The sequence below is a fragment of the Mus caroli genome, unplaced genomic scaffold (genome assembly GCF_978045245.1).
Source record: "Mus caroli unplaced genomic scaffold, Mus_caroli_1 scaffold_12, whole genome shotgun sequence".
NCBI classification, from domain to species: domain Eukaryota; kingdom Metazoa; phylum Chordata; class Mammalia; order Rodentia; family Muridae; genus Mus; species Mus caroli.
This window is the reverse complement of record NW_028227267.1, coordinates 29,838,035-29,856,876: the sequence shown is the minus strand read 5'-3', so window position 1 is coordinate 29,856,876 and position 18,842 is coordinate 29,838,035. Positions and strand designations below refer to the sequence as shown.

Sequence of the window (18,842 nt, the reverse complement as noted above, 5' to 3'; positions counted from 1 at the left end):
CTGGACATCAGTCTACATTTGAGAACTTTCCTTCCAAAGCCTCCACATGTTCCAAGGACAGAGTACTAAGTCTCACTCATCTGCTACTACAGGAGGATTCCTGAATCCCCCAATGGTTGGATTTCTGTTGCTTTAGGTTATGGGTGCTGTGAGCCTCTAAAGGCCATGAAATGCAAGGACTAGTTGGTACTTTCTGGGAGACCTTGCCCAGATAACAGGCAATACTGTAAATTTCCTTCTCCTAAAGTCTGGGTGGCCTGTCTTACTGCCCAATAGTATGCTGACTTTACACTTAAAACTTTACTTGAGCTGTTGGTGATAGCTCAGTTGGTGTTGATAGCTCACTACCTGACTAAATACTTAGAGGTTCTTCCCCTCGTTGAGTGTTTCTGGTTCCACAAAAGTGAGATCCTGAAGTGCTCTGAAGCCGCAGATCTTGGCTTAGCATTCACCAGGATCTCTCAGCATCCAGCATGCTGAGTTAGGCCGCTTGGCAGAGTGCCTATTAGGCCAGCCTTGTCTATTCCCCAGCAGGGTTCTCCCCACTGTCACAGCATCTAAGTGAGAGAACAGTGTGGGTTCCTTAGTCGTGGTCATGACACAGACCAGGTCTCAGCAGGCCTTCCTTTCCAGATAGGAAGGAACCTGACCATTTCTGCTCTCCCTTTAAAAACTCCGTCCAGTCATGTGCACATTTTGTATGTTTTCTCTCCAGTCAGGCTTTTATTTTCTTTTGGATCACATGTTGTCAGAAGTGGTTTTGTTGCTTATTTTGCCTGCTCTACTTAAGGAGCTCTGTCAGGCATGGGACTGTCGAGTGGCCGCCTCTGGCTTTGCTCACTCTCAGCACTGCATTTTAACACACATGTGTGTTAGCAGGTAGCTTGCTGATTGTTAGTGCCAGTCCAGTCCATGGTAGGATGCTTCCTCACTGTTGTCTCCTTAGCTCTTACAGTAGAGCAATTTTTTTTTACATTTCCTTGAAAGAGACCTTTACTCTTCATAATAGTGGAATTTCCTGAATTACAGCTTTCAAACATAAGGCAACCATTTTAGAATAGGAACATTAGTTATATTACCAAAAATAATTTTTATGAAGTGTAAACTTTACATTATTTACCTTATAAAAATGACTGTTTATTTCTAATTAGATGATAATTTAGATTTTATTTGTGTAACTAGTCTTATTTCCTCAGATAAAGACTCAGCATGCTGTATTCTTAGAAGCTTTGTCACTTTCTACTTGTCAGTCTTGTAACTGGAGTTTTGTTCTGTTGGATACATGCAGTGAGTCTTCTGCCCACTGTCTTTCCGTAGGGAGCGTGAGAAATCTGCAGTGTGAGTAGACATCTCAGATTCAGTCAGTGGCCTTCTGGAGGGGTGGCTCTCTGACTGCTGTGTCTTAACAAGAAAAGGAGATTTTTGCAGGCCAGGAGCACATTTTTGTTCGTAGGGCAGTAAACATTAAAAAGTCATTTTTAAAAATTGTCACTGATACTTTCAGTTTTTCAATTGCTTTAAGATCTTTTACATTGGTATGAGAAAACGCTATTCTATTTGGAGATGAGAAAAGGAAACAAGGGCCCTGTGCATGGCCATCAGTGCTGCTGCTCTCCAGGCCTCGCCTCAGGGAGATCTTGACTCCCTGTGTATGGCCCTGCTTGATCTGTCTGTAAATCTTTTCCAAATGTTTGATGGCTTTTATAGACTTACTAGGACACCTTCAGGAGGATCCGCTGACATTTTATTCATCTCCATGGGAACAGGTTGTGACTGACTTTGAAGTCTGGAATAGTTAGCTTTGGGCAGTAATGGGCTAGCTTTATTTTAAACATTCTACAGTTAGAGTTAATGTCATATCTGTTTCTCTGTACAGATTAATTTGACTATTGTTTTGCCTTTTAAATAGGTTTTTTTCCTTAAAGATGGTAATGAATGCATCCATATGCTTTGAACATTCTCATCCCCTCGGTCCCCCCTATCCCCTCCCAGGTTTGCTTGCATCTCTACACCCAACCTTGTATTCTTTCTAAAGAGTAAAAGTAAAATAACCTATCAGTCCAATTTGTCTGCCTGCCCATGTTCTCCTCGGTTTATGGCCTTCCACTGCAGCTTGGCTAACTTCTCAGGGGTAGCATCCTTAAAGGGAATGGACACCTCCCCAGAGCTGGCAGGTGGTTCACCATCCTTAAAGGGAATGGACACTTCCCCCAGAGCTGGCAGGTGGTTCACCATCCTTAAAGGGAATGGACACCTCCCCAGAGCTGTCAGGTGGTTCACCATCCTTAAAGGGAATGGACACCTCCCCAGAGCTGGCAGGTGGTTCACCATCCTTAAAGGGAATGGACACCTCCCCAGAGCTGGCAGGTGGTTCACCATCCTTAAAGGGAATGGACACCTCCCCAGAGCTGGCAGGTGGTTCACAGCTCCTCAGGAGGTGGAGTTTGTGGCCCCTCTGTCCTCCATGCTGAAGCTTGGACTGACATGATATTTTATGATTCCTGCCCACCTTTTGAAGTACTGGGCCCTCAGCTGTCCCCTCTGAGTGGTGGTCCTGGTCTCAATCAGTCCTGGCTGTGGCTCTCCAGTCTGAAAATGCTGACCCTGAGCAGCCACTTCATTGCTGGCCAAGGAGTAACAGAACACAGTGATGTGGTCGGAGAGGTCCATCCTGCAGCAGAGTACTGCGAGACACTGTGTAGGCTTCTTTGTAGATTTGCTTAGTTAAAAAGTATTTCATTGAATTGTGAAAAACAAGTCATTAAAATTCACATTTCAGACTCAAAAGTTTTTGAAACGTTAGCCCAAAATATTAAATAAAAAGTATTAACTAACCCCTATGTTAGTTGTACCTTTAAAAAAAATAAAATAAAAACTGGATAGCCAAAAATAAAGGACGTCATATATGTTCTCTTGAGTGTGTAAAAGTGTTGTCTCAGTTGGCTGATGAAGGTACACAAAGCTACATGGCCTTAAGAACTTGTCTTCTGTGCTTTGGTTCTAGTTCCAGGTGCTTGCACCTCTATACTCTCTCAGCTGTCACTGAAAAGACTTTTTGGCTTGCTGGAGGCTCTAAGGGTTGATCTTAGTGCTTTGCACATACTAGGCTAAGTGGATTGGAGGCTTTTGTGTACGTTATTAGAATTTCACATAAACAAATAGTATAGTCTTTTATTCTACACCTTATATTTGGTAATTCTCAAAAGAGCTATAGCATTTGACAACAAACATTAAACAATGAATTTTAAAGAACATAATAGCTAGAGAAATGACACTGTGGTTAAGATCTCTGAATGTTCTTGCATAGGACCAGGATCAGTTCTCAACCACAGGGCACCTTAGAACCAACTGTTAGTTCCAGGGGATCTGATGCCCTAGTTTAGCCTCCACAGTTACCAGGCACACACATGGTGCACATATATACATCCATGCAAACCAACGATGTGTATAAAATAAAGTGGGTACTATGCTGAAGATTACCTTTGGATGTGAGTGCCATGTAAGAAAATTAAATCCAAGTGCTATTGAAATGTCTCTGATCCCATGGAGATAAGGCTGAAGATTAATAAATCTAATGGTACAGGGGATTCCCTCCCCGCTTCTGTCCCATTTAATTTTGGATCTTGTTCAGTGTTTGCTGCTTGTTTGTATCATTTTGTTTGCATTATCATTTTTATATGTTATGAGTTTGCTTGGATATTGAATTCATTCTTTAAAAAATCACATGTTTTCCATATTAAAGTATAAGTGTCAGTTTTGCCTAATTATAATTAAACTTGTATTAATTCTTGGTAAATTTTTAATATAAATTGTTGGTGATGTTTTTACATTTTAACAGCCTCAAGTACTACAGCCTTCCAGCAGCCTTCCCAGATCTACAGACCACGCCCAGGGAAAACTAATAAAGCCACAACGTATCGAGGCCCACAGTGACTACACAGTTCAAGGCGTGTGTCCAGGTGGTGCACATCCAGATGGAAGCTGTACACATGGCTTGCAACAAGACAACAGCCGTGGTTTGCAAGAGCGTCCTTCTTCGTCAAGCCCGCAGTTGACAGTGGATGTGGTGAAGTACATACCTTCTGAAACGGACCTGAGCATGACTCTGGATGCTCAAGAGCCTCATCATTTGGCAGAGAAAAAACCTAGTGACATGCAGTTTGTAACTCCTCCTCCTCAGACCCCTTCCCAGTCAAGTACAGTGGACCAGACTAAGAGGGGTGGAAGAAACCAATGTCCTCAGCCCAAGTCCTTGCAGCTTTTAAAGCCATCCAACTTGAGTTCTTTGACACCTCCTCCAGATTCTGACTCATCACCAAGTAGAACTTCCACATGTAAGAAGGCACCAGGAACCACACCATGCAACTCAAAGCATCAGCCAACATCGAATCAAAACAATCCTGCAAATCATTTGAATCTGAAAGCGTCTAAACTCCGTCCCCCTTCTGGCTCTTTCAAGCAAAAACAAATAAGTAATCCCCAAGTAGAGCCTCAGAACTTCCAGGCCAAGACAAGCATCCCAAGGCCATTAGCACGGCCAAAAGAACTGCATGCTCCACACAGCGGTTTGCATTCTGGGGATTGTGTGGCCTCTAATCGATATTCTCGTCTTCCTAAACCAAAGATACATTAAGTGCATAGCCATCACCTGCCAATTTGTCTTTTGAAAACAGCCTGCTCTCTAATAGCTTTATGTGCAGCTTATTACTATGTTGGAGGTTCCATTTCAGCAAATCTTAAATTAAAATGCAGAAGCTTCTATTAGTTTGGTTCTTCCATTTTATATCCTGGCTGAATCACATGCCATTTGCACATACTTGTCTCAGGTAAACACAAGTTTACTTATCCATCTCAGAGGCCCAAGTCCCTCCTCATGCTATCCAGCCTTCTCTCTACATACCAGAAAAGTCAAAATATTCCATTTATCGATAAGGCAGGATGTGTACTTGGCTGATGTAGTCCTGTTGTGGTATGTAATAACTGGTTCTCAGACTCTCTCACCGATGCTTATTCTTCTTGTGGTACGGCTGCTATTTTAACTAAAGATTCAAAGTGATGAAGGAAGGTAGTGTCTGTAAGCAGGGTTCTGGCCAGGCTTTGTGTATTTATGAGGTCTATGCAAAGGTCCCCAGTGAGGAAAGACCAGGCTTTTAGTGAGGAGTCCTTAGTAGTTTTATCTCTCCTTTCTAGGATCAATGATCTAGTCCTACTCTTTCTCCATTTATCAGACAAATTCCCATGCTGACAGTTGTCATTATTTTATGTAAACCAGTTCTATGTTGCTGTAACATCTTATTTTACACACACATTTACTCTTTGCTTATATTGCTACTGGGTAAATTTGGAGAGCTTGAGATGCCTATGGCATATCAGTTGTAACCTCTGTTGGTGCTAGAGTTTTGTCCTGGTAATTGAGTTTTGAATCTTATTAACTTATGGGTCCATCATACTACTTTCAAGTTTCCATAACATACATTGAAAATTTAAAATTAAGCCTTTTATAATATTTGTATTTATTGACTTTTTCCTAGTGTCTGAAGACTAGAATAATGGACTTGAGATATTTGCACAAAGTTTTGATGAGATATAAAAGAGGGTTTTAAAGCTTATTTTCTATAAAAAATGAGTTAAAACACTTTAAGAGAAATATATAAATTTGAGACTATCATAAGTCACTTTTTGGGTTGCCTAAGTTTCTCTTTTCTGTTGGTGGAAGGTTGAATGACAGTTTCTTGAAAAGTAGATTTGGGGGAAATTAAGTTGTAGGTAGGAAAGAATACTTTCTTAGGAGAGATTGCTCCAGATGTCCTATGGAAGGTAGCTGTGGGTTAAGAGAGATTGCTCTAGATGTGGCTGTGGGTCTCCAAGTGACCATGTACAGGAACCCAGCTGGGCTTCTCGCAAGCAGTTGAGTGAATTTACCTCATGTTTGCCCAAATCATGCCATCTTTAGGCTGGTCATAATTTGTTTAATAATTCACAGTAAGATTTCTCAGAAAGATAACCTTACAGGATCAGTATCTGATTAGCTGACCAAAAATGCATCAAAAGGAATTATGGCCAAAACAATTAAATGTCTACGGCTTCCTTTTTAAATGTACCTAGGTTACAAAGAGAAACGTGGTATCAAATGCATTAATGCAGAGTTACAAAGTCACATTTGCTGCGGTTGGGGGGGGGGCAGTCTTCCCTTAAACGTCAGAACCCCTCATGTGAATTTGTCTTTTAGAGAGGCAGACCTTTTTCCAGTTTGGGAACAGACGAGCATAGTCTCACACCACAGCACGTTAGTCAGAGGGAGCTCAGGACAGTGCTGTGCATGGGTTAGATGGTATCGAGTCATTGCTGCTGTGGGCAAAAGCACTTCTTCTTCCTTCGTGAAAGTGAGCCAGGTTGGCTACAGGGGTATATGCTTTCTCCTTACGGAGAATGAAAATGAATCTCATGTATATCGCACATCAGCTACAATCATACGCTATTCCCTGCACTAGAACATACTAATTAATGTATTAGGGTTTTGTTTTTAATTAGAGACTTTTATAGACTTTATGGAATACTTCTGCAAATTGGTTTATCCTTGAAGGAAAGTTGTTTTTTCTTTTATTAATTTATTTATAACCCACTTGTCTGAGGGAAATGTCTTTGTTGTCTGTTATGTTAAAGTGTTGACTCCAATAATTTCATTATTCTAATCTTTGGCCCACTTTAATTTTTTCTCCCTGATAAATTTGTAGAAATATTTATCCACCAGTTCACCCTCTCTATACCTTTGTTGGGCCTTAGTCTTAATAGAAGATAGACAGTCTTATCAATATATTTTGTTCTCCTTGAGATAAGAGCCTCACACAATGCCAGGCTGGTCTCTAAAACTTCACTGTGTAGCCAAAGATAGCCAAAGGAATTTTGATCTCCTGCCTGCCTGCCTCCTTCTCCAGAATGCTGAGATTACAGGCGTGCACCACCACACCTGGTTTTGTGTGGCACTGGAGACAGAATCTAGGGCTCAGTGTGTGCTCGGCAAGCACTCTACCAAGTGAGCTACATTCCCAGCCCTCATCAGTATGCCTTTGAAGCATACTGTGTGCTTCAAATACACTACCCAGAGAAAATATCTAGGATGCATTCACAAATAACATAGACCATTGGCCTGCAGTTTTCTGGAAAAGCTGCAAAAATATCACCTTGTCTGCTCCTAGTAATACTAAGCAGTCCAAATGAGGGCCCAGCACTGCTGAATAAGAGGTCATTTTCTCCATGTGGCTCATTCTCTTGCATGCGTGTGTAAACCACATCAACTCACTACCAACTGTCCTCTGTGGGAACATAGTTCACTCATCCTGTTCTGTCAGTGAAGACAGTGGGAGTAGGTGAAGTCTACGTCCCAAGGGTGAGGTTGGTTAATTTTCACATGTATGACAGAGAAAAGAATACACAGAATTATCTACTTAGCTCTTTAACAGGATGCATTAAAAAAAAAAAGGCTGTTTTTTTGAGCTAGAGTTCTGCTTGATCTAAGATCTTCATTGGCATAGGTACAGGTGATTTCAAGACATCCAACAAAGGATTATAGAGTTGTATTATTTGGAAGATTTCTAAACACTGAGACTTATCTACCTGTTATTTTTCTTTTGGGTCTCATTTTTTATTCGTGCAGTATTTTCAGGCACATCGACTACTGCTCACTGTATTTATATAGATGTTAGGGAACTTTCTAAGCATTTTAGTAAGTAAAAATCTGAGTATGAAAGAAAATATCAGATACGCACTTTAAATGAGCTTAATTGCTTGGAGTCATGCCTGAAATATCAAGGTGCCTCCTCTGGGTGTGGCTTTTGTTTAGTAAAATGACTATCTCTGCAGTTGTTGCTGTTTGAAGGTAGCTGTCCAGCTTTTCACAGAACTGTATCCCAGCATGCCACTTTGCCCATGATCGCACTAAATTCTCCTTGAATGTCCATCATGCCTTTAAATATTTTACTCAGTGTATCAAGACCACTTGATGTCACTTCTGAGGTTCCGTGCCGTAGATGGTGTTCCAGATGCAGGGGGCTTCCTGGTTTTCCACCAGAGTGGTCCGACCAGTTTCCTGAGGTTGCACTTTGGGGCCCAGTCAGACTGCAGCCCCATTTCCACTCTCTCCATCCTCCACAGTAGCTTCCGTGTTGCTGAGTTAGCTTGGGTAGTTACGTTTGCATGCATGTGCACACAGTTGAAGATGAAGTATAGCCGTAGTATAAACACATGGGATTTTCCTTGGAGATGATCACCTGCTCTTTTCCTCATTCGAATGCTTGAGTTTTGTTTTCTGTTGGTCTTTCCACAGGTCCCTTTAACTTTCTGCTGCAGCAATTTGAGAGGATGTATTTGAACAAATGATTATGAGGTTCCTATAATTATGTAATTGATTAAAGATTGTGTCTTCACCTTGTTGAATAAAAGCTGCCCCTTTCTTCCTGGTAGAGCATTGCCACGATGAGTCATGCTGGCCTTGAGAACCTGGTCATGACTGACTAAAACCAGAAACAGTATCTGTAGTGTTCTTCTCCCATTGATTGTACAATCCAGTTCAGAGTACATAATGTATATTAGAATTTGCCTGTAAAATGAAGTATGGAAACCGGATGTAAAGTCTCTTTCCTGAAAGTGTTGGCTTAGTAAATAAAAAATAAAGTTCATAATTATAAAAGTGTGCTTGACTCCACAGCTTGTTTGCACTTATCTCCTTTCCCCACTAACATACAGGATGCTGCTATTTTCAAATTCTGATTTTTCATTTGCAAGCTCTCCTCCCCACACATTATACCCAAAGCTGTGATACCTGGGAATTCCAGGACTGAGCAGTTGTTCCACGTCCTCACCGATTGCCACAGTCTCACGCTTTGGCTTTGGTTTCTGTCTGAATAAAGTACCTGCTTTAAGAATATACTAGGATAGATTATGATAGTCTGAAGAAACTACCTCAGTTACAAAGCTATGCAAGGAAGAAAATGTCACGTTAATTTTCAGTCATTTTTAAACAGTACATATATACAAAATTCCTTCAATGAAAAACTTGTTTAATAAAACTTTGCATACAAATAGGGAACGTATAGTTTGTATCTCCTAATCAGATAAGCCATGAAAAACTGACACAAAGATAATACCATTACATTGATCTAAAGTATAGATTTATATGTGTCCGTATGTACATTTATTTATATTTATATATGTGCATCCCAGAAGGAGTTGAGGGACACTTCATGAGTAATTAGGTTCGACAGTGGCATTTTTCATGCTAGAAGGCGGTACAGCTCTCACCCTCGAGGCTGGCTGACTTAGTGAGTACAGGCCCACAGTGACGCAACTCCTGTTCAGTCCCATTCTAAAAGCAGTCTTTCCCCCACAGAACATCTCAGCATAAGTTAGTGGGTTCTGTCTTCTAGGGTTGGGTTTGAGGTGAGGTGAGGTGGGGTGGGGTGCTCACCAGGTGGTGGCTGGCTGCTCTGTGCTCAGGTGACTGAGTGGATCCTGTGCCTGGAGCAAAGACTGGTTCAGTTTCAGCAAGCACACCATTCACTTCAGGGAAGGAGCTTCCTTGCATTCCCTGTTACACAAAAGGAAGGCAACATTATGCTCATTCCTGTCCAGATTCATTTATTCTGTGCTTTAATTCCCACATGGCGTTCTATCATGCCTTTATTGCCCTCTGAAAACAGACTGTGTGTGTGTGTGTCTGTGTATAATCAACTTTTTAGCCACATATAAATAGTATCCTGCTTTCTACTGTATGTTCTTAGAATCTAACTTTGAGGTTTCTTAACCCTCTTACACTAACTTCCCTTTACCACCTCATGTCAAGGATCTTGAAGTCTTGCTGTGTATTCAGATTCAGGTCCATTCTTTTCCCTCACCTCATTCTCTTATGCAGACACAATCTAGATATTTTGAATATCTTGCTCCCCCTCCCCCCCAAATGAATCTCTGGGGACAGCCTTTTCTCCACTGATGGGACATCTGCTCGTCATCACACCTCTCCATTCTTTGGAAACATGATAAAAGGAACTTCTCACAGGCTCTTTGCTGCTTCCTTGGCTATAAACATGGAATTGCTGTTTCCCAGATTCTAAAGTATGACCTGTAAATACATTCTCTGTCATCTGGGTCTGAAAATTGCTATAGAATGAATATTTTTTTAAATTAGTTTTTTAAATTAGGTATTTTCTTCATTTACATTTCAAATGCTATTCCAAAATTCCCCCAGACGCCCCCCCCCCAAGAATGAATATTTTTTTACAGCATAATCACATCTCAAGGATGAGGCACCGCAGTAGAAGGAACACTAGGTATGCTTGCTGTGTGCCTGGCCTCTGGGACTTGGGAGACATCCAGAAGCAGAGATGTTGCATCCCAGACAATGTACAGAGCTCAAGTGAACACCACAGAGGAACTCAATCTTGAAAACAGCTGCTGTTATAAATAAGAGTTGCATTGGGGATTTTTAAAATGTTGATAAAAATAAGGTCATTAGCATATACCAACACATTCACCAATCGGAACCTTTTGTTCACATTGGTTCATGGTAGTTTTAAAGTATAGAAAACTAAGTTTCCGCTGCAAATTGTAGCTGATGTTTTGTACCTACATGACTGACTAAGGTAGGTCTAGTGCACATGTGAGTTGCACTGGTACAATGAATAGTCTGTGATGGATTCTTGCTGTAACTCACTTTGATTTTGAGATGTGCATATGAGACTGTTAGAGTCCTGGTGCTGTGGACTGCCCAGGAAAGCACTTGGGCCAGCCATGTGCACCCTGTGAAGCCTGGGCCTTTGGCTGCTGCTGTTCTGAGAGAGTTTGTCTTGGGCAATGGAGGAGCCTTTCAGGGCTCCCAGGAATTCAGTAGGAAAGACCAGAGAACCATTATTCTAAAAGAATGATGCAAAAAGTTACAGAACAAAACAACCATAGAAGTACAAAGAATCAACAAAACCTGGCCATCTGTTTGAAAGATACATAGTGCTATAGCGTTCTAGTCATGATACAACTTTGCATTCAAAGAATGTGTGGGAATCCTGAAATAACCCACATCTCAAGAGGGTGGCTAATTTCCACACACAAAACATAATTCCACAGCTAAACAATGGTCTTAAATATTTACCAGAACATTCCCATTATATTCACATTATTCAAATACCTGTATTATAACAATTCATAAGCAAGTTAAGAGATAGAGGCCTATGCATATGCTTATAAATACCTGCATAAAACAATAAGAATGGTACAATTTTTACATATTTCACATTTGTGTCTTTATAATATACATTTACTTTTTTCATAGTACTCTTTTTTTTCTGCCTATAATAACAAGGAATTGTGCAGGCCCCCTTGGAAAATAGCTTGGCAGCTTCTTGAGAGAGTAAACATAAATGTATCTCACACCCCAGCATTCCATTCATAGGTGTATTTCCAAGAGAAAGAAAAATACATCCATATGAGGTCTAATCCCAGATGTTATTGGGGTCTCTATTCATAATAGCTCTAAATGGAAAATAAGGAAATGTCTTTCAGTTGGTGAATGGATAGACACACTTTATATGCCCACACAAGGAAATACTATTTAGTAAGGAAAGAAATGAACTGACAAAGGCTATGGCTTGCTAAATGGAAGAAGTCTAACATAAGATACTACATCTTGTATGATGCTACATCTAAAAAAATGTGGAAGATGTATAAACACAGAAAGGAAACCTGGCATCTGACAGGAAGGAATAAAGTATTTATGTATGAGTGTGTGGGTCTTACTGAGTGATAGAAACATTTTCAAGTGGATTTATAATGAGAGCTGTATACCTGATACACCCACTAAGATGTTTTTGAACTATATACTTGATTATGCAAAGTATATATGCAGAAGATAAATCAGTGAAGTACATTTGTCTTTTGGTGTCTGAGGAAGATTGGTTTGGGGCTCTTAATACCCAAATACATGGGTACTCAAATTCCTTAAACAAAGCCACATACTGCTTACATATATCCTGAACACCTCCTTTCAGACCCTCCAGCCCCATGTGCCTGTATGCTGCCGTTATGTTCCCACCTTGAAGATAATGGACTGAATCTCCTCTGAACCTGTAAGCCAGCCCAATAAAATGTTGTCCTTCATAAGAGTTGCCTTCTCATGGAGTCTGTTCACAGCAGTAAAATCCTAAGACACACACACACGTAGGATAAGTGTATATGTATGTGTGTGTGTATGTGTGTGTGTGTGTGTGTGTATGTGTGTGTGTGTGTGTGTGTATGTAGGACTGGCTATATTAATTTAGGGAAACATCAAAAATATAAAGTGAGAACAGATAGCCTTGGAAACCAACCCTACATAAAGATAATTTATCTTCTCACCAGTGAGTGGGAAAGAGGATGGACCCAGTGAATGATGCCTTGTTTGAAAGTTGCCTAATTCTCAAATAATATAAATGTACAATATAAAGTACAAAGTCCTCTGACTTGGTGAGACTACTCAAAGGCTGGAGAAAGCTCAGATCCCCCAGCTTAAAAGACACCAAGAGTGCTAGCCTGGTCTTCCTCGCCTTTAGGCAGAAGGGAGATGATAGAGCATCCCTTCATCACTTGTTCCAGTCCCTGCCCCTGTGCAGGCATCCGTGTGCACATGCCTGGCCCTGCAGAAACACTTGTTCCCATCAGACCAAGTGACGAACAAGACAGTGAATGTACATGGGTGAGGCACGTTATCTTTGTCATTTTCAATCTCTTTAAGTGTTGAGTGACAGAACAGGAGTTTGTTCCAAAACAAAGGGAAATGCCCATTTTCTCAAGCAGAGAAAAATAATGGCATAACTTTATTAGAGAGACATTGGTGAGACTGGCTTCTGGCCAGGGAGTATAGAAATGATGGCAGAAAAACAGCTGCCACTGTGAGAATTTTATTTCTCTACACAAAATAAGTCAACGGTGAATTTTAGCAGGGTAGGCTGTCTTGCCCCCTATTGCTTCACAGTTTGCAGTCAGCAAGCCTGTAACTTTATAAAGGAAGCTCCAAGAAGTATTGTGCTCCTGAGAGCTGGACTGACCATCTCTGCTTGGTATAAATAAAGAGCAGAAAGATTAGGCTTTTCCTCCTTGGCTCAAAACCAGGCAGCAGAATCCGGTGGTCTGCCCTTCAAGTCATCCAAGCTTGGGGCGGGGGGTGGCAGGCATTAGTGAACAAAGCCACGGAAGCCTCGAGTCTTCAGCCAAAGGGAGTTGTGAGCCAAGCAACTGCTACCCCCTCCTTTGGGCTGTTCTAGTGTCTAGCCCCATTCAAGCGTTGTTTAGAAATCCATCCACGTGGGTACGCATTCTGTCCTTTCAGGCATGAAGGTGAAGCTAATATAGTGACAACCCGGACCTTATAGCAAACAGCCATCCAGCAACGGAACCCAGGAATCACTGCTCAGAGTACATCTACATCTCTGGCACTCCTATTTGGGAATGTGTGATAAGTAAGGACATTTAACATGGAGAACCCAGAGAGGGACATGCCTAGCTTATATGTGCCAAGGGAGCAAATGAGCCACGTTTGAAAAGACAACTAATAGTCGAACTACCCCTGACACAGCACTGTCAACTTCGACAGTCTGGGTGAAACAAGGAGTGTATACATGAAGCTGTAGTCCTAGTTCTGATGTCAGGAAGACAGGCCCTTACCTGGGCCACCGCAGAAATGACTCACACTGCAATCCTATCACAGGAAGTTATAAACAGCTTTAGCTCCATTAGTATTTCCTTGTGTGGACATATACAATGTGTTTGTGCATTCACCAACTGAAAGACATTGACTTATTTTCCATTTAGGGCTATTATGAATAGAGACCCCCAATAACATCTTGGGTTAGACCTTCATATGGATGTATTTTTCTTTCTCTTGGGAATACACCTATGAATGGAAGTGCTGGGGTTTGAGATACATTTATGTTTACTCTCTCAAGAAGCTGCCAAGCTATTTTCCAAGGGGGCCTGCACAATTCCATGTTCTTACAGGCAGTGTTTTGTGGTCCTCTTCCCTGCTGTCTTTGCCAACCTTTGTCACGGGGCTTTTCTAGTGTATCCAGGTCAGTGGCTGCGAATCAATGCCTAGTAGTGTTTCTGTATTTGCCTTTTTCTAAGACCCAATGGGTTATCTTTTGTGTTGTCACTAGCTATTCATTTATGGGTGTTTGGTAGAGCGACATCTTTGTGTTTTCTTATGGCCATTCTTTGTATTGCCGAAGTGTGAAGTTACACTCTGTGTTCTAGATACAAGCTGCTTACTGGATATGGGTTTGAGAAGTTATTTTCTCTCAGATGGTTGCTTATCTTCACATCTTAGGGAGCACAGATGTTTACATCTTGATAAATCCAAATGTAACATTCTTTAAATTTACTTCATTGTTCTTTTGGTGTCAAATCTGAATCCTTGCCAAACTCAAGGTCTCAAAGATAATCTTCTGGGACATCTTGCAGCAGTTATGTTCCTGAATTCCTGCACCGACCCCCGTGGTGCGAAACCCAGTTGGTTTTGGTACCAAGTATGAAGCAAAGGCTTGCATTCATCTGCATGTGGCTATCAGTTTCCAGTTCTTAAAAGCACTAGTCTTGGCACCTTTCCTGAAAGTCAATTGAGTGTAAAGAGAAGAATTTGTTTCTACAGAGAGACATCTGCCCTAAGGTTCTCTGTGTGTTCTTGTGCCCATGTGCACTGTTCATAACGGTAGGTCATTATGAGGGAAGGAAGCACTCCCTCGTCAGTCAATACTATTTAGGCCGTTCACAGTTACAGTTCTGTGTAAATTTAGGGATCATTGGTTGAGTTCTTCAAAAGCACACGATCTCAGTGAGGAGAGCAGAGGTCTTCTGGTGTTAGGTTGACCATCACCTTAACTGTGCTGCCTCTCCCTGTCTAGAAACATGCGCTGCTACTTCAGTTATTTCTGTCTCATAATTGTCAGGATACAGACCTTATGTTTATTTCTCAATACATTATCCTTTTTATGCCATTGCACGTGAAGTTTTATTGCTGTTTTCTTTCTTGTAGATTTTGTTCAGCACTTGTATAAAGAGAGGCAATTGATTGTTGTATATGGATCTCGGACTGGGGTTGTGCTGTTATCAGTTTCAATAGTGCTATTTGTGGGCCTCAAGAGCTGGTCTGTGTACAGGACGTGTCTGTAGGTAATAGTGGAGCCTTCTCTTCCTAGTGGCTACCGCCTTGTCACCTCGCTTAATCATACATGATTGTACAAACTGTTTTTCTCCTGGGGGTGAGTCTGCTAAAGCTAGACACCTTGGGAGACCCACTGACTCACTGGGGCCACAGAGCTTTGCCTAGAAAAATGCCTGTTATGTCTGAAAGCAGCTTTCCACTTTAGGGATGGGACAGGCAAAGCTCCAGCTTGCTTCCAGAGGTTGTCACAAGGATCCAGGACTACAGGATGAGGTGTCCGGACCACTTGTGGGACCCCATTTCTGGGTACCTTTACACATGGAAAGTCTTGTGCTATCTTCTTTTCCCAAACACATATTACAGCAGGAGCCAGCACTGGGCCCTAAACAGTGCCCCGAAACCCTTTAATAAAATTTCTCTATGTCTCATCTGTGAGGGAAACACTGGCACTCTTAGGAATTCAGCCAGAGCATTTGGGAGGCTCAGTTCTCAGACTTCCATACTCTCTGTGGTTTATATAAATGCTCTTACAAAAGAGTTCAGGATCTGATATCTGGCTTAAAAGACACACACACACAAACACACACACACACACACACACACACACACACGAGAGAAAGAGAGAGAGAGAGAGAGAGACCATTAAGAGATGGAGAATGGGCGTGGGTATTTGTTATGGGGACTTGCTTTAGAAAAGAATTACACTACTTTTAGTGGCAAGAATTAGCCTGAGGGAAGTGGCATTTAAAGAAAGAATATTCTGTATAATTTTAATATCATTCTCCAGCTGTGAACTTCTTTTGGTGCAATATAAATTAAAGAGTGAAAAAAAAAAAAAGACTGAGTTTCAAAGGCACCCTGGTCCTTGGGGATTGTAATTGTCATGGTACAAAGCTGGCAGTCCTGTGGGCACAGCCTGCAAAGGAAGAAACCACTGATAGAGCTGTAGGTAGAGCTGAGTGAGTGGAATCCTGCTTACCCAGCAACTACTATTTGTGGAGAATGGTTTGCAGAGTTAAGCATTTACCAGTGTAAACATTATGAGTGAAGACTGGAAGTCCATGTGGGTTAGGGTTGATGCTGTCTGCACTGGAGAAGGTACCTGTGGTACCCATAGTAGGTTGTTATCCTGACATACATTCTGCATGGTGAATTTCAACTCTTGAAAGCTACTTGAAAGCTCTTGAAATCTGCTTGCTTCTATAGCTTGCTTCATTGAGTTTTAAAATTCCGTCTAACTTTTAGTATTATTTTGCCAAGATTTGCAAGATAGCACGTTGGAACTTTGAAGAGGCTCTTGAGTAATCTCTACAGTTTGGGGAAAATGGCCTACATGGAGTTGAAGTTTGGTGTCTTCTATTATATAATGCTGCCACCTAGTGGTCAAATTGGCAAACAACTTCCTAATGCATGCATCTTGGGTCTGTTTCCACAAATGGAAACAGTTTCTTAACTTTTCAAAATCAAGAGCATTCCAAAATACATGCAATTAGAGCCCTGGGAGCAGAGCAATATTTTCATGAAGAGTAGATATTTCCCTGTGTATTCTGACGTCCAAAGCAAATAGGGAAGCAAACATCTCGTTATCCTTACTGTCCACGAAAAGCCGAACAGTTTATAACAGGTTTCTGATCTTGGAATTAAATAGCAGTTCAACAACAGCACACTGGGTGTGGCTGTGGTGTGGACGCTGATTTACTGAAAGAGCCAGCCTAGGCTCCTCATTTAATTTCTGGAAGAGCCCTGGTCCACCCTGGTCCCTTTTTCCTGGGACAGTCACTTGAGATGGAAACGCCCTGTGATTTTGGTTCAATTATGTTTCAAAGGCAGCACCGAGGGTCCAACACCTGTGCCTTTACATAGTGGCTAACTGTGGGGCTCTGTGACATGAATCAAAGATGAACACTAGGCCTGTGCTCTTGTGATGACTATATGTGACTACAGAGAACTCGAATCAAAGCTGCTCTGAACTGTGACGTCTTAGAATTGTAAAATCCACACCATGTTTTAAATAAAAATCAAGTTAAAATATCTCCATTTTAAATTTTGAATTATTACACTTTGAAGTGTACTATATCAGATTGGATTATTACAGTAAATTTTAATTCTTTTAATATTTCAAATGTGACTTCTAAAGAATGTACTGTTGTAGCCGGGCGTGGTGGCGCACGCCTTTAATCCCAGCACTCAGGAGGCAGAGGCAGGTGGATTTCTGAGTTCGAGGCCAGCCTGGTCTACAGAGTGAGTTCCAGGACAGCCAAGACTACACAGAGAAACCCTGCCTCGAAAAACAAAACAAAAAACAAACAAACAAACAAACAAAAAAAAGAATGTACTGTTGTATAAACGGTCTGGCGTGGTGACATGTGTCTGTAATTCTGGCTCTTGGGAGGCTAGGTAGGGAGCATCAAAGATTTGAGGCCAGACTGGTCTACAGAGCAAAATCTTGTATCACAAACAAGATGCAGCAAAACACACAACATCACAGTGATAACACAACACAAAAACATAAAACGAACACAAAGAAAAACCCAACATAACAAAACAAATATCTGCCTGGCACTGTATTTCTTTCCTTTATTCTCTGTCTGTCTGTCTGTCTGTCTGTCTGTCTGTCTGTCTGTCTGTCTCTGTGTATGTATGAATGCGTGTGTGTGTGTGTGTGTATGTGTGTGTGTGTGTGTGTGTGTGTGTGTGTGTGTGTGTATGTAGGTTGGAAGACAACTTGGGGTAGCCAGTTCTATCCTTCATGGGGCCCAGCAATGAGACTCAGGGGCTTAGCTGCAAGACCATTCACCTTCCGGGCCATGGCCCCATACCTAGCCCTGTATCTGTAGAATTAGTTCCTGTCATTTGGCAGTCCCCTTCTGAGTTCAGAGAGACAGTGAGGTGGACCAGGTAAGGTCTATATGCAAAGTCTCTAAAGCTTCCTTTTGGTCCTGAGGAGGCGACAAACAGAGTCAACAGATGCTTTTCTTGTCACTCAAATCTCAATAACCAAATGTGACCTGTGTCTTCAAGCACATTGAGACCATAAGCTTCCACCTCCATGGCCCTAATCAAGCTCATCTTTCTCGGGGTTATGTGCTGTGTGTTATATACAGTATTAAGAGTCAGTTTCTCAGAGTCCACAGTTTTACCTGCTCTTCTCTGCCAGCAAACGGTCAGCAGTTCTTTCTCTTTTCTCTTCTGCTCTGCATGATGAGCGAGTGGAGCAGAATCCCTGGGAAAGTCCTTGACCTTCATCTCAGTTATCTTCCTGTTGTCTCGATAAGACACCATGAATGAGACAACTGTAGATGAGAGTCTATTTGACTCTTATGGTTCTCATGGAGGAGAAGATGGCAGCAGGCAGGCAGGCAGGCATGGTGCTGGAGTAGCAGCTAAGAGCTCACATTTTGATCCTCAAAGGGATGCTGAGAATGGCTTGAGTCTTTTGAAACCTCAAAGCCTACCCCTTGTGATGCACCCACCTCTCTCAACAAGACCAAACCTCCTAATCCCTCCCAAGCAGTTCTAACAACTGGGACCTAAGCATTCTAATATATGAGCCTGTAGAAGCCATACTCATTCAAACCGCTAGAGCGCCTAACATTACAAGTCGAGGAATCAAAGGTGGCATCAAACCCAGGAAAGTTGGCCGGAATAATGAAGGCTGCTTCCC

At 41.7% G+C, this 18,842-nt stretch overlaps 1 protein-coding gene across 8 annotated transcripts in view; it reads left to right on the top strand.

The window, feature by feature from the left end:
- The window catches only part of Ccser2 (coiled-coil serine rich protein 2), a 96,244-nt gene extending 87,555 nt beyond the window's left edge, over positions 1 to 8,689 (top strand). For 5 of the 8 annotated variants that reach the window (XM_029469325.2, XM_021181385.3, XM_029469324.2 and 2 more), the window contains one exon: positions 3,839 to 8,689. In XM_029469325.2, the coding sequence (XP_029325185.1) occupies positions 3,839 to 4,633 (795 nt within the window). In that variant the 3' untranslated portion in view covers positions 4,634 to 8,689. The remainder of the gene's footprint in view (positions 1 to 3,838) is intronic. The other 3 variants (XM_021181387.2, XM_029469327.2, XM_029469328.2) reach the window with 2 other exon arrangements.
- Positions 8,690 to 18,842: the final 10,153 nt, after the last annotated feature.